Source organism: Otolemur garnettii, unplaced genomic scaffold, assembly GCF_000181295.1.
Source record: "Otolemur garnettii isolate 467f Iridium unplaced genomic scaffold, OtoGar3 scaffold00013, whole genome shotgun sequence".
NCBI lineage: Eukaryota > Metazoa > Chordata > Mammalia > Primates > Galagidae > Otolemur > Otolemur garnettii.
Window position 1 is genome coordinate 24,345,808 of NW_003852408.1, and position 14,466 is coordinate 24,360,273.

The 14,466-nt window shown below is 38.9% G+C and overlaps 1 protein-coding gene across 1 annotated transcript in view; it reads left to right on the top strand.

Annotated features, from left to right (window-relative positions):
• Window positions 1–14,466, top strand: part of DYTN (dystrotelin) — a 61,047-nt gene that overhangs the window by 1,709 nt on the left and 44,872 nt on the right. The window contains exons 2-3 of the mRNA XM_012802129.1: window positions 9,532–9,606; window positions 12,890–13,091. Coding sequence (XP_012657583.1) covers window positions 9,532–9,606; window positions 12,890–13,091 — 277 coding nt within the window. The remainder of the gene's footprint in view (window positions 1–9,531; window positions 9,607–12,889; window positions 13,092–14,466) is intronic.

Sequence of the window (14,466 nt, forward strand, 5' to 3'; positions counted from 1 at the left end):
AGCTGGGACTACAGGTGCCCACCACAATGCCAGGCTATTTTGTTGTTATTGTTTCCAAGTCTTGAAAGTATGATGTTGGTATTTTAATAGTGATGGCATTGAATTGGTAGATTGCTTTGGGAAGTATAGACATTTTAACAATGCTGATTCTTCCCATCCATGAGCATGCTATGTTCTTCTATTTGTTAATATCGTCTGCTGTTTCCTTTCTTAGGGTTGCATAATTTTCTTTATAGAGGTCCTTTATAGAGGTATTTCATTTTCTTTGAAGCTATGGTGAAGGGAGTTGTGTCCTGACTGACTTGTGGACATTGATTTTATATCCTGAGATATTACTGTATTTTTTGATGACTTCCAGGAGTCTTGTGGTTGAGTCTTTGGGGTTCTCTAACTGTAAGATCATATCATCAGCAAAGAGGAAGAGTTTGACCTCCTCTGCGCCCATTTGGATGGCCTTTATTTTCTTGCCTTGCCTAATTGTATTGGCTAGAACTTCCAGCACTATGTTGAATAGTAATGTTGACAGAGGAAAACCTTGTCTGGTTCCAGTTCTAAAAGGAAAAGCTTTCAGTTTTACTCCATTCAGTAAAACATTAGCTGTGGGTTTGTCATAGATAGCTTCAATCCGTTTTAGAAATGTGCCACATATGCCTATACTCTTCAGTGTTCTAATTAGAAAAGAATGCTAAATTTTATGGAATGCTTTTTCTGCATCTATTGAGAAGATCATATGGTCTTTGTTTTTGCTTCTGTTAATATGGTGAATAACGTTTATGGTCTTGTGTGTGTTAAAACAGCCTTGCATTCCTGGGATAAAACCTACTTGATCTGATGTATGACTTTTTTGATGACAAGCTGTAATCTATTGGCTAGGATTTTGCTGAGAATTTTTGCATCCATATTTATTAGTGAAATTGGTCTGAAGTTCTCCTTTTAGTTGGGTCTTTTCCTGGTTTTGGTATCAGGGTAATGTTTGCTTCATAAAACGTGTTGGGAAAGATTCCTTCCTCTTCAATTTTTTGGAATAATTTCTGCAGTATAGAATAAGCTCTTCTTTGAAGGCTTGATAGAATTCTGGTGTGAAGTCATCTGGATCAGGGCATTTTTTTGTTGGAAGATTTTTTATTGTTTCTTTAATCTCAGTGCTTGAAATTGGTCTGTTTAGGAGCTCTATTTCTTCCTGTCTAAGTCTACAGAGAGAGTGTGATTCCAAATATTGATCCACTTCCTTCACATTGTCAAATTTCTGGGCACAGAGTTTCTGGTAATTCAGAGATAATTTATTGTATCTCTGTGGCATCAGTTGTTATTTCCCCTTTATCATTTCTGATTGAGGTTACTAGAGATTTTACTTTTCTACTTCTAGTTAGTCTGGCCAAAGGTTATCTATTTTATTTATTTTTTCAAAAAACCAAATCCTTGTTTCATTAATTTTCTGAATTTAATTTCATTGGATTCTTTTGTTTTCAATTTCATTGATCTCTGATTTAACTTTGGATATTTCTTTTCTGCTGGGTTTAGGCTTAAACTGTTCTTCTTTTTCCAATTCCATAAGATGACTTGTGAGTTTGTTGATGCACTCTCTTTCTATTTTTTGAATGTAGGCATCTAAAGTGATAAATTTCCCTCTCAGAACTGCTTTTGCAGTATACCACAGGTTTTGGTAGCTTGTGTCTTCATTTTTGTTGTGCTCAAGGAAGTTCATGATTTCCTCTTTTATTTCTTTCTGCACCCAACTGTCATTCAACAGAAGGTTGTTTAATTTCCATAAAATTTGTGTGGGGTTGAACGTTTTTGTTGGAGTTGAGTTCCACCTTTAGTGCCTTGTGGTCTGAGAAGGTACAAGGTACATTTACAATTCTTTTGATTCTGTTGAGGTTTGTTTTGTCTCCTAGGATATGATCAATTTTGGAGAATGTTCTATGGGGCAATGAGAAGAATGTATATTCTTTATCTTTGGGATGGAGTGTTCTATATGTGTCTATCAAGCACAGTTGTTCTAGGGTCTCATTTAAGTCCCTTCTATCTTTGTTTAATATCTGTCTAGAGGATCTGTCCAGCTCTGTAAGAGAAGTGTTAAAGTCCCCTGTTATTATGGTGTTACAGGATATCATATTGCTCAGACTGAGTAATGTCTGTTTCAAGGATCTGGGAGCATGTAAGTTGGATGCATATTTATAATTGAAGTGTCTTCTTCTTGTATTTTTCCCATGACCAATATAAAGTGACCATCTTTGTCTTTTTTGACTTCAGTTGCTTTAAATCCACATGTATATGAAAATAAGATTGCAACCCATCTTTTCTTCTGAATTCCATTTGCCTGAAAAATTGTCTTCCAACCCTTAACTCGGAGTTTTAATTTGTCTTTTGAAGCTAGGTGTGTTTCCTGCAAACAGCAAATGGATGGCTTGTGTTTTTTAATCCAATCAGCCAATGAATGTCTCTTCAGTGGGGAATTCAAGCCATTAACATTTATTGAGATAATTGATAAGTGTGGTAGTGTTCTATTCATCTTTTTTTGTGAGAATCCATTGCTTAGTTTTATCTTTTGCATCATTGTGGTAGTTAAGTTCTGTCCTTTAACTTCTGAGTTCTTACTTTGCTATTGATACATTGTGATGGTCAGTGTGTAGAATGGGTTGAAGTACTTCCTATAGAGCTGGTTTTGTTGTGGTGAATTTCCTCAATGTTTACATATCAATAAATGATTTGATTTCTCTGTCAATTTTAAAGCTTAACTTAGCAGGATATAGAATTCTGGGCTGGAAATTATTCTGTTTAAGTAGATTAAAGGTAGATGGCCATTGTCTTCTTGCTCAAAAAGTTTCATCAGAGAAGTCTGCAGTCACCCTGATGCATTTGCCTCTGTAGGTCAACTGGTGCTTACTCCTGGCAGCTTAAGGAATCTTTTCTTTTGTCTTGACTTTGGATAGGTTCATCACAATGTGTCTTGGAGAAACTCGGTTAGAGTTGAGGTGACTTGGGGTCTGATATCCCTCTGAAAGACGTGTGTCAGAATCTTTGGTAATATTTGGGAAATTTTCATTTATAATATTCTCTAGTATGGCTTCCATTCCCCTGGGGCATTCTTCTTCCCCTTCTGGGATACTTATAACTTGTATGTTTGAACACTTCATAAATTCCCATAATTCTGTCAGTGAACATTCTGCTTTCTCTCTCTTCTTTTCTGCCTCTAAAACTTTCTGAGTTATCTCAAGAGCTTTGTCCTCTACCTCTGAGATTCATTCTTCTGCATGGTCTAATCTGTTGTCGATACTTACTATTGCATCTCTAAGTTCCCTAATTGACTGCTTCAGTTCCTTCAGTTCTGCTATATCCTTCCTATGTTCTTCCTATTGTTTATCTCTTATTTGATTCTGTTTTTGGATTTCCTTTTGGTTATTTTCCAGTTTATCAGCAGTTTTCTTCATCGTTTCCATCATTTCCTTCATTGTTTTCATCATCTGTATTCTAAATTCCCTTTCTGTCATTTCTGACATTTCTTTATAGGTGGAATCCTCTGCAATAGCTTCCTCATGGTCCTTCAGGGGGTGGGGGGTGTTGCTCTGGACTGGTTTTTCATGTTGCCAGGATTTTTCTGCTGATTCTTCCTCATGAGTGTTTTCTTTTACCTGTTTCCTTGCCCTAGTTTTCCTTTCACTTCCTCTTGCTCTTTAAGTTACTGTGCCTCTGGCCTAGGATTTTGATGAGTCCAGTTCTCCTCTGCTTTTGTCCTCTTCATGGGGTCCAGAAGTCTCTCAATGACTCCCTGTGTCCCCAAAAGGATGCTTCTAGGCAGATCCCACCAGCCAGAGATGCCTGGAGTCTTCTCTCCCCAGTCTCACTGTGCCCAGTTGCAAGGAAGCTATTACTTGGCCACTATCTTGCTCCTCCCTCCAGGAATGAGCATTTCTAACAAGTCCCCAGGTGATACTGAAGCTGCTCACCTGGCACCACACTCTGAGGACCACTGGTTTCCAGTAGCTATTTCTGACTCATCAAACCCATCTTAGTATCTGCGGAAAATGAATATAATGATGTGGCTAAGCAAAAAGATGGATCATTTGAAAGGAAAAGCTGTTTTCCAGTCAAATTGCTTCCATGCACAAGAACACATGTAACTTTATTATTTCCATAAGTATATAAAACTACTTTGCTTATAGATTTTGGCATGATACATCTATTAATTTCTTCCTCTCTTATGTCTTTTCCCACATCAGAAAAAATGTCAAACACTAGCCTTGAGGAAGCAGGTCTGGCAGTGGATCACCTGGGATCCTCATTGCACCTGCCACATGGCACTGCCTCACAGCTTGGCGTGTTATGCTGCACAGCTTTGTCAGATGAGGCTGCAGAGCATAACGTGACAGCAGTGTGATGGGCCAGATGGTGGAGCAGCTATGCAGTGGTGCCTCCATGAAGCGTGGCATCTGGGAACTCACAGACCCCCTAGTTTTCTGACTCTCTGTATCCATGTAATACATCTGGGAGGAACCAGGGCACAAAAACTGGCCACTTTCCATGGGGGGAGAAAGACTGAGCATAACATTTCCATTAATTATTTCCACACTATTATGCCTGCTGTCAGTTTGCTTTCCTTTTCTAGACACAGGGCAGAGACAGAGGTGCTTCTGAGTTCTCCTATTTTATGACACTGGAGTTTTCTCTGAACACTAAGCATTTTTTTTAAACAATAAGGATAGCACATAACAAAAGATTCAGAGGAAATTATAGGTTTTTTGACAATGTTTGCACCTGCTGATAAAAGAAGGAAAAAAGAGCTAATGTTTTTTTTAACAAGATCTCTTGTTTTGGTGACAATTTTTAGTCACTCACCTGAGGTGGGTGTCCTCCAACTCATTTCGGGTCAGTGTATGCTCAGGGGGAGGCCTGTGCTGTGCCCTTGCTCCTCTAGGATGGGTCTGGCCTGGGTCAGCCCCTCTGTGGCTTAGCACAATGCATGGCACTCAGCATCCTTCACCCCACTACACTCAAGGAGAAGAATCATCATTTTCCAAACCAAAATTAAGCCACTGCACTTTGGTGTAACATTCAGATTAAGTTAAGTTTGAGAAGGAGCCATCATCCCCTTAGAGACAGACAGAAATCCTCAGAATTATTACCCTGAACATCTGGTCAAGGCCCTGATCTGAGATGCAATCATGGCCACCACTTGTTATGCTCTTTCTTTTTAGTTTTGAGGCCTACTTGAAGACGTGGGACTCTAGGTCAAGACTGGACCCAGAAGTTCCAGCCTGTGGCTGGTCTCGCTGGCTAAGACTTGCAGTCATTCCCTCCACTTAGGGGGCCGCTGGTAAAGGCTTTCCCAGCATCGTTTCCAGACACCATCCTTTCCTCTCAAGACAACCCCAGATTAATTTTTTGATGGGCCTGGCTCCCTTTTCCTATGAAGGCCTAAGTAGAATTTCTTTTCTTTTCTTTTTTTTTTTTTTTTTTTTATGTAGGGTTGATTTCAAAGGTGGCTCTTAAACACAAAGAAGCTGTTAGATCTTCCAAAGGAGCAAAAAGAGCTTAGACCTTAGAACACACTCAGAATGGACTAGAAAATATTGCCTTTCCATTCTTTAAATTCTCCCACTGCTTCACAAATAAGAAAAAATTAGTATTGCCACAAATTAGCCTGCCACATATGTTTGAATCAAGGAAATCCACTGAGCACTTTCTTGTTTGGTGTTGTTAGGGCCTGCTTAGCCAAGGCTGAAAAAGTCATAAAACTCCCCCAGTACATTCATGTTCACTCCAAACTGCCTGAGTTTTGTTCATCAGTTTTATTTTTTTTGAGGCTTATTCCCTTTAGCATAATAAATACAAATTAAGTCTTGGTCTCAACGTTTGCTTGCTTGTATGTCAAAACCTTGCTTTAGAATGAGCATTCTGGGTCTAAATTCTTTGCAGTTGGCATTTGTTAAACACAGGAAATATCACAGATGCAAAGTTGGTTAGCAGTTCTTCCCAAAGGTTGTGATCGGTTTCTGTTTCCACTTCCCACTGGAGCTGGCCAAATCTTTACTTTTTTCTACCCCACAAACTTCTCCGTAGTCTAAGTAGATGAACTTGTCCTCAACTTCTGCAGTCCCCAACCCCCAAGCCACAGATAAGTACCAATCCATGGCCTATTACGAACTGGACCACCTAACAGGAAGTGAATGGTGAACAGGCAAGTGAAGCTTCATCTGTATTTACAGCTGCTTCCCATCGCTGGCATCACTGCCTGAGCTCCACCTTATCAAATCTAGCTCCCCTTAACCCATTGAAAAATTGTCTTCCATAAAACTGGTCCCTGGTGCCAAAAAGGTGGAGTACTGCTGCTAAACTTTATGAAGAAAACAGAAACTTTTGAACATGACCATATCCTTACAGTCACCTTGTATCCTTTTATTCTTCCTCTCAAGAAATAAAGCATGGACTTCTGACCCTATCTATTTCCTTCACCTGTGCACTTTTTTCTGTTTGGTGTCTCTACTGTGGGGATTGTATCATTGAGCAATATTTCAGTTGCTTGTGATAGAAAACTTAGCCTAAAGAGGCTTGATTACCTTATATAATTAATAACCCAATCAAGACATCTGTTGTATAGCATGGTAATAAAAATGTATTGTATTTTTGAAAATTGCTAAGAGGGTAGCTTTTAAGCATTCTCACCACAAAAAATGATAAGTACAACATATATGAGGTTATCTTATCTAGCTTGATTTATCCATTCCATAATGTATTCATATTTCAAAGCAACATGTTGTACATAAGAAATATATGTAATTTTTATTTTTCAATTAAAACAAATTACATTAAATAACCCAAGACAACACTCACTCACACTGGTCTCAGACATTGTCACTGGGAAGTGGTTTCTCTCTATTGCCAAGTTCATCTCTGCTCACCTTTGTGCACTGGTTTCATTCTCATGCCATACACCCTGATAAGAGTGGCTATTGCACTAATCTTCCCCTATTCCAAGGGCAAGTCCAGCAACAAAACCATTAAGTCTGCTTCCCCAATAAAAGAATCCTTAAACCCATTTTCATTGGTGTGCCACTTGCCTGACTTTGATTGTGGTGCTATTTCTGAGGAGTGCTGTGATGCATTCACTGAAAGGCTGGGCAACATGCCCCCCTGAAAATGGGAGAGTTGGAATTAACACCACTAGAATTATATGGAGTTAGGGTAGAGGGAGGTGATTCACTAGAAGAAAGAAAAATTGGCATTGGGTGACCAAAGGAACATGCACCCACTGAGAGGAACTTTGCTACATCAAACACCTTATGGATCCCACTGCCTGAGTCTTCAACCTCTTCCTTTTTCCTGGCTCCCCTCCCTGACCCATATATAGACTCTGAAATTTCTTCTCCCCTTGAAAACAAGTTTTGATTGTCTATATTGTTCTAGCTGTGGCCCTGTTGTCTTCCCTTCAGATTAAAGATCTTGAAAAGTTGTCTCTTTTTATGTCTTCTCTTCATCTCACATTCATTGCTCAATCCTCTGCAGTTTGATTCTGACCTCCTGTGACTCTACTGCACCTGCTCTTGCAAGGACCTTCAATAGTCAACTTAATCATAAAAACCAAAATCAATAAGTTCCATTTATACCAGCAGTTTTCAAACTTCAGTTTGCATCAGCTTTACCTCAAGGGTCCAGTAAAGAGTCTAGAGTTGGAAATTTGTTGGAGTTTTGTTACAAGGCATAGTTCTAACAAGTTCCCAGGGCACTGCTGGTCCAGGAACCACAATGTGAGGACTACTGCTTTCTACAGTAATCAGGTAAAAGGAGCCGTTTTAAGTGCCTAAAATAAACTAAACAATAAAAGTGTAACATCTTATAAAGCTTTATTTAATGATATTAAAGCCAGTATGAATAAATGGGGATATCTACTCTGCAGTTTTTATTTTTTCTAGATATAAAGACTGATTCTATTGGCCAGGTGTAGTGGCTAATGCCTGTAATCCTAGCATTCTGGGAGGCCAAGGCAGGTGGATTGTTTGAGCAATCCTTAGGAGTTTGAGACCAGCCTGAAAAAGAGTGAGACCCCATCTCTCTAAAAACAAAAAAATTAGCCGGCATCATAGCAGGTGCCAGTAGTCCTAGCTACTCAAGAGGCTAAGGCCACGGCACTCTACCTTGAAAAAAAAAAAAAAAGAAAGAAGTTTTGTTGTGAGACAATGAAAAACTATTGGGAAATTGTTGAATGTCTCTTGAACTAAACAAAAATTAAATGTGGAGGATCAATGAAACAGATTTAAAATTGTGGTTCCTCAAGGGAAGTAAGAGAGACAATATTTAGTAAGTACATTACCTATATTTTCTCATTTAAATTATGCAAATACTCTATGAGTAATGTATTATAGTCCCTATGTATCTGATGAAGGAGTGGAATATCAAAAAGTAAACTAATTTCCCCAAAGGAAAAAGGAAGGAATAGAAATAGGGATGGCTAGCTCCCAAACTCCCTCCTCTTCTTCACAGTGGGGAACCGGCAAATTGACACTCTGTGCCAGGCAGGTGCTCAGAAATACTAGCCATTGTTCTACTGCTGGTAGTAACTCTCAAAAAAAGTATCTCTACAATTCTTTTCTGATTATAAAAATAGAATTACACTCTTTGAAAGCTTAGGTAATATTGACAAGTAGAAAGAAACTATCTATAATCACAAATAACCCAAGCACTCAGAGATGTCCACTGTTAACCGCAGATGGCACTAGAAGTAAGCTCCACAAAGGTGAGGTTCTTTATCTGTTTAGTTAACTGCTATACTTCAGGGCCCTGGAATCATGCCAGAGCCATAGAGTAAGACCTCAATAAACCTTTGCTAAATGCAGGAGTGGATGGATAGCTTTGGGGTCTTTTTCATAAATGTTTAAATTTATATGGAGCACATACAACTAAAATTAACAAAATTGAGTTCATATTCTACATATAGTTTTTTATCTTGTTTTACAAGGCATTGCCTTTTTATATAAAAATTAGACAGAGGGGCTTGGGGCCTGTGGTTCAAATGACTAAGACACTAGCCACATATACCTAAGGTGGCGGATTCAAATCCAGCCCAGGCCTGCCAAATAACAATGACAGCTGCAACCAAAAAAAAAAAATAGCCAGGCGTTGTGGCAGGCACCTGTGATCCCAGCTACTTGGGAGGCTGAGGCAGGAGACTTGCTTGAGCCCAGAAGTTGGAGGTTGCTGTAAGCTGTGATGCCACAGCACTCTACCCAGGGTGACAGCTTGAGGCTCTGTCTTAAAAAAAAAAAAAAATTAGACAGAGGAATACTCCCTATTTTTCTATGGACTCTTCCATTTGCCGTAGTTAGAGGAGAGTGTTCTCTAGGATTACCTGTGGCTCTGAAATACTATAAATCTATTATTTGTTCTCAGATAGAAATAAAGAGAGCTTTAGAACTTAATTTCCTTACCACCAACATAAAGTAGCTCTACATGGTCTCTAGGACTCCCTTCAGGATGCAGGATTTATTTATATAATGAGATAGTCCTTCATCCATGCATTTCATGTTTTCTTTACAGATGCTCTTAACAGTATTGAGAATTCCATTTATAGAACAGCCTTCAAATTACGATCGGTGCAAACTCTCTGCCAATGTAAGTATAGGCTCTTTTGAAACACTTGAAATGACCTGACCCTGAGGTGTGATGCAAAATTCATAGGGAAAACAAAAGCTTCCCCCATGCACATGACTGCCAGACTTGGGAAGGCTGGACTGTGCATGTAGCCCATTTGTGACCAAGAAGATGTTGGGGGAAGGATGTTCAATGCCCATGAAGCTTCTTCACCAACTGGCATAGAAAATAATTGTGAATGAGGTTTTTATTGTTTGGGGGGAGTTTTTTGTATTTTTTTCCACTTGGCTTCTAAAAAAAAATTTGGTTTTCTTTTCAGGATACCAATGTTGACACAAAATAAAATAACAAAAAAAGAGTAGTTTAGAACCTATATTTGTAGATTTAAATATAAAAATTTTAAATTCCTACTACTATATAAGTTTTGCGTTTTGAAGTGGTATCTCTGATTTATTAATATATCCGAACATGTGAAGGTAGGTTCAAATGAATAATCTATGGGCCATAAATTTGAAAAAAATCTTGAGAATTCCCTGAGAACTACTTGTTTGCATTAAATTTGTATCTGATTGAATGCTCTGATTTTCTTTTCTCCAACTGTTATCTAAGTAAAATAAAGTAAAATAGAGTAAGAACATTTATCCTGTGAAAATTCTCCAAAAAGAAGAGTTGGGTTGTAGCTATGAAAAAGATCAGGTCTTCAGCACCTCTAACAGTATTGATCTTTCTCAATTTCTTTGCTGCATTAAAAAAAATCATTTCATGTGAAATGATTTCTGAAGTATATAATCTCAGACCTAAATGAAGTTGTGTTATATATATGACATTTCTACTGAAGGTTGAATTCTTTTCCTTAAGCCTATAGTGTTATATAGACCTGTGATTTTCACATTACGCTTTATAAAGTATACACAGGTGTGAGGTAGGGCACAAAAGGGTGAACAAAAGTGAGAACAGGAGACGTAGGCCAGGCCAGCTGGGAAGATTCAAAGACCATGTCTTCAACAGGAACAAGGCTACATTCCTCTATTTTCTATACAGTATTCCTGTATCAGGTTCCTCTGAAGAAGGAATTTTTGGGTTTTAGAAAATGTTTTATTTACTGACTGAGGCTCGGTGCCCAGGCTCAGTGGTTAGGGTGCCAGCCACATACACCAGGACTGGCAGGTTCAAACCTGGCCTGTACCTGCTAAACAACAGTGACAGTGACAACAACAACAAAAAATAGCCAGATGTTGTAGCAGGCACCTGTAGTCCCAATTACTTGGGAGGTTGATGCTAGAGTTAAGCCCAAGAGTTTGAGGTTACTGTGAACTGTGATACTACAGCACTCTACCTAGGGCAACATAGTGAGACTCTGTCTCAAAAAAAAAAAAAATCAATAAATAAATAAAATGAAAATAAATAAGTCATTGATCTAGACAAATAAACTCATTTATAACCATTAGTAACTAGGAATAAATCTTTATCCTAGGAATAAAGAAAAGGCAAAATATACTCACTAAATATTTACTCTCAATTATGTTCTTTTCTTGGAGAATTTCTCCTTAGGGAAAGTTAGCAGCAATTGTTCATGTAAGTCTCCACCAATAAAGCCTGCATGGTATGGACAATAGTGTGATTTGAAAATGTGTATTTTTAAAGTTACTGTTATCCTTGGCATCCGAAACAGTGACTATAAATAATACTCGTGGGAAATCTTAACAACACACAAAATCAGTGGTTGAAAAAGTTTACCTAGAAAAGATATCGAAACAAAAATTTGAAAACAGTAAAGTCCCAAACACAGATAAAGCTTAACAAGAGCTCCAAGTAGCAGGATCAGGAGCACATCGCAGCATAAGTCTTCATAAATCTTGCAGCGAGATTAATGGACACCGCTATTATCTGGTTTACTGTAATATAGAACTCTCAGCAGAAGACAATAACATCCTGTGTTCAGAATACCAGGCCGAGGCGATAGGCTTTATCGATAAAAGAGTTTACAGGCTCCACCACCTGCAGCCAGATTTTTATTTAAGTCACATTCCCCAAACATGCTCCTATGTTCCTTAGATGCGCCCCTTAAAAGCATATCAGAAAACAAATAAAAAATTTTATTATAGTCTCTAGGTTTCTTATCTGTGAGGTTGATTTACGAAGCAGAGGGAAGCTCAGGGTTTTATCATTTCACAGGCTGAAGCATTGTAAATGCCAGCAGCTCTGGGTGCTTCCAACATCCCCACCTCTCAGATGGTACAAGTGGCTGTTTATTAATTTTGTCTGCCAACCTCTTTCTGCAAGAAACTATGGGGTTAGCTCTATGACATTCTGAATTCTATTCATTGCCTTGTAAAATTTTTAGGAGAATATGGTAAAAAAAAAAAAAAAGTATAAGAAATAAGCAATTATTTTTTGTAAGCAACTCTCGTTTTATGAAAAGCCATCTCTAGATAATAGTACTAATACAACAAATATCAAAAAAAGTGATATTACTGACTTGCTGAAGTATCAGACTCTTTAGGTTCTACCTAAAGAGATGCTTTTTTAATTATAGCAATTGCATTTTAACACACACCACATTCCTTCTGACGCTAGTCTGCAGACAGGAAAAACTGTATTTGAACATGAAAGGTAAATTTGCTCAACCCACTTAATAAAGAATATAAAAATATTTTTATAACTTTCACCATAGTTTCCTAAGTTCCTTGGAAGGCTAAATTTTTTGAGTTTCTCACTTCATTCTATAAAACAGATCCTAGAAATTGTACTGGCAATTGTATGGTCACCAGGCTTTACTAACAGATGCACTTTTCCAAAATAAAATTGACTGTCAGAATAGTAATAATAATGCCTGAATTATACACAAAAGATAGGTGTTCAAATAGTGGTCATGTGTAATTCCCTTTATAGAAAATAGCTAGGGCTAAGCACAATGACTCACGCCTGTAATCCTAGCACTCTAGGAGGCCCAGGTGGGTGAATTGCTTGAGCTCAGGAGTTTGAGACTAGCCTGAGCAGGAGTGAGATCCCATCTCTATTAAAAAGAAAAATTAGCTGAGCGTGGGGGCAGGTGCCTGTGGTCCCAGCTACTTGGGAGGCTGAGGCAAGAGGAACACTTGAGCCCAGGAGTTTGAGGTTGCTGTGAGCTGTGACGCTACAGCACTCTACTGGGGGCAACAAAGTGAGACTCTACCTAAAAAAAAAAAAAAAAAAACTAACATAAAAGGACAACTTTAATTAAACACTAAGTGGCATTTGCTTTATTTGAAGACTTTTGCTCTCATCAGAAAACCAGACTTAATTCCTTATTCGTTTCCTGCAGTGGACTTGATTGACAGCTCCCTGATTCAGCATGTCCTACTGCGGCCACATTTCCGGGAAGCCAGGGAGCACTCGCTGTCTGTGCAGCAGCTTTTTCAGGTACTGCAAGAGCTGTTTCAGAGAGCCAGGGAGGACAAGCCAGGACGGGTGCATCCCAGAGCCTCCGAACTCACTCTCAGCCTTCTCATTACAATGTACGACAGGTGAGGGTGTGGATGTCACAGTGTGGCCTCAAGGGCGATGTTCAGCTGCCGCTAGTCACTCCCCATTTGGCGCTGTTTGCTATTTGCTTCAGGTTTGGTATGTAAGAAGTCTTTGCTTTTCACAAATGTGTTCCTCATTCAGGAGGGCAGCAAAGAACTAAATTACACTTAGCAGCTTTGCAAATATAAATGACCCATGGATAGCAAAAAGGGGAAACAATTTCTACGTTACCCTTTCTTTCACACACTCTCACTTCCACTCTAGAGAACCATGCGCACACGCTTTGCTAGAGCAATTCTACTGTATATATAAACCACACTTTGCTCCCGAGTCGCTGCTAGCTTATTTCTCTGTTCGTTTCTTTGTAATGCATCACCACATTTGGTCCTGTTTTGGTGTTAGGCTAGAGTAAGGTTGAATAGCGCTGCTTGGATGGCTAACCTTTAAATCAGTAGAGGCCGTGCCAAAGGGCTGATAACTTACACCCTGAAGTCAGTGGTTTTGTGTGTGTGTGTGTGTGTAGGGGGGTTGCTGAGCTATAGAGTTTGTGTTCCTCTGCCTCCTCCTCAAATTGGTTCACTTAGGTAGTGTTGACTCACTCTTTAGAATGAATACATAGTGAATCATAGTGAATACAAAACATTTGTAGAGTAGAAAAAATGAGTAAAGAAGAGAAAATACCACCCATCAGCTTACCTTCCAGAGGCAAGTATGGTTTTAACCACTGGGCAAATTCCTTACAGCCATTTCCGATTCTAGTTTGTTTTCTTTTAGTTATTTGCACAAATAATATATAAACACCTTCTCAAGTTATTTTTTCATGATTACAGCCTCCTTAAACACGGAGCTTCTGATTGTCAGTCATCTCTGCTGTGCTTGTCTCTAATAGTTTTCCTGCCTTCAATAAACTGTTTTGCAAATGGGGAAGGAACGATTAAACTAAGAGTGGGGAGCTGTGAACTGTTGTTTTGTTGTTGCAGTTTTTGACCCGGGGCCCAGTTGGAACCCACCACCTCTGGTATATGGGGCTGGTGCCCTACTCCTTTAAGCCAACAGTGCCGCCCTATTTATTTATTTATTTGGGGGGGGGCATAAATATTTGTTGCTTTTGCCTGGCCTTTGGGTCGTTCTTTCTTATGTTGGTTTCCAGGCAGCTGAGTCCTAAGGAAGTGCGACTCACCTGCTCCGTGAGGACAGAGTGTACCCTGCGTGCCCGTTGCCTGGTACAGTGCTAAGCACAGAGGAGTCATCCAATAAACATTTTTTGAATGAATGAATGAAAGCACAAATGAATGAATGACAAAATACGTTAATTCAATATTCTGCTAACTTCTAGATCTAGGAAAAAGGGCCATGAAAAGCTAGAACTTTTGT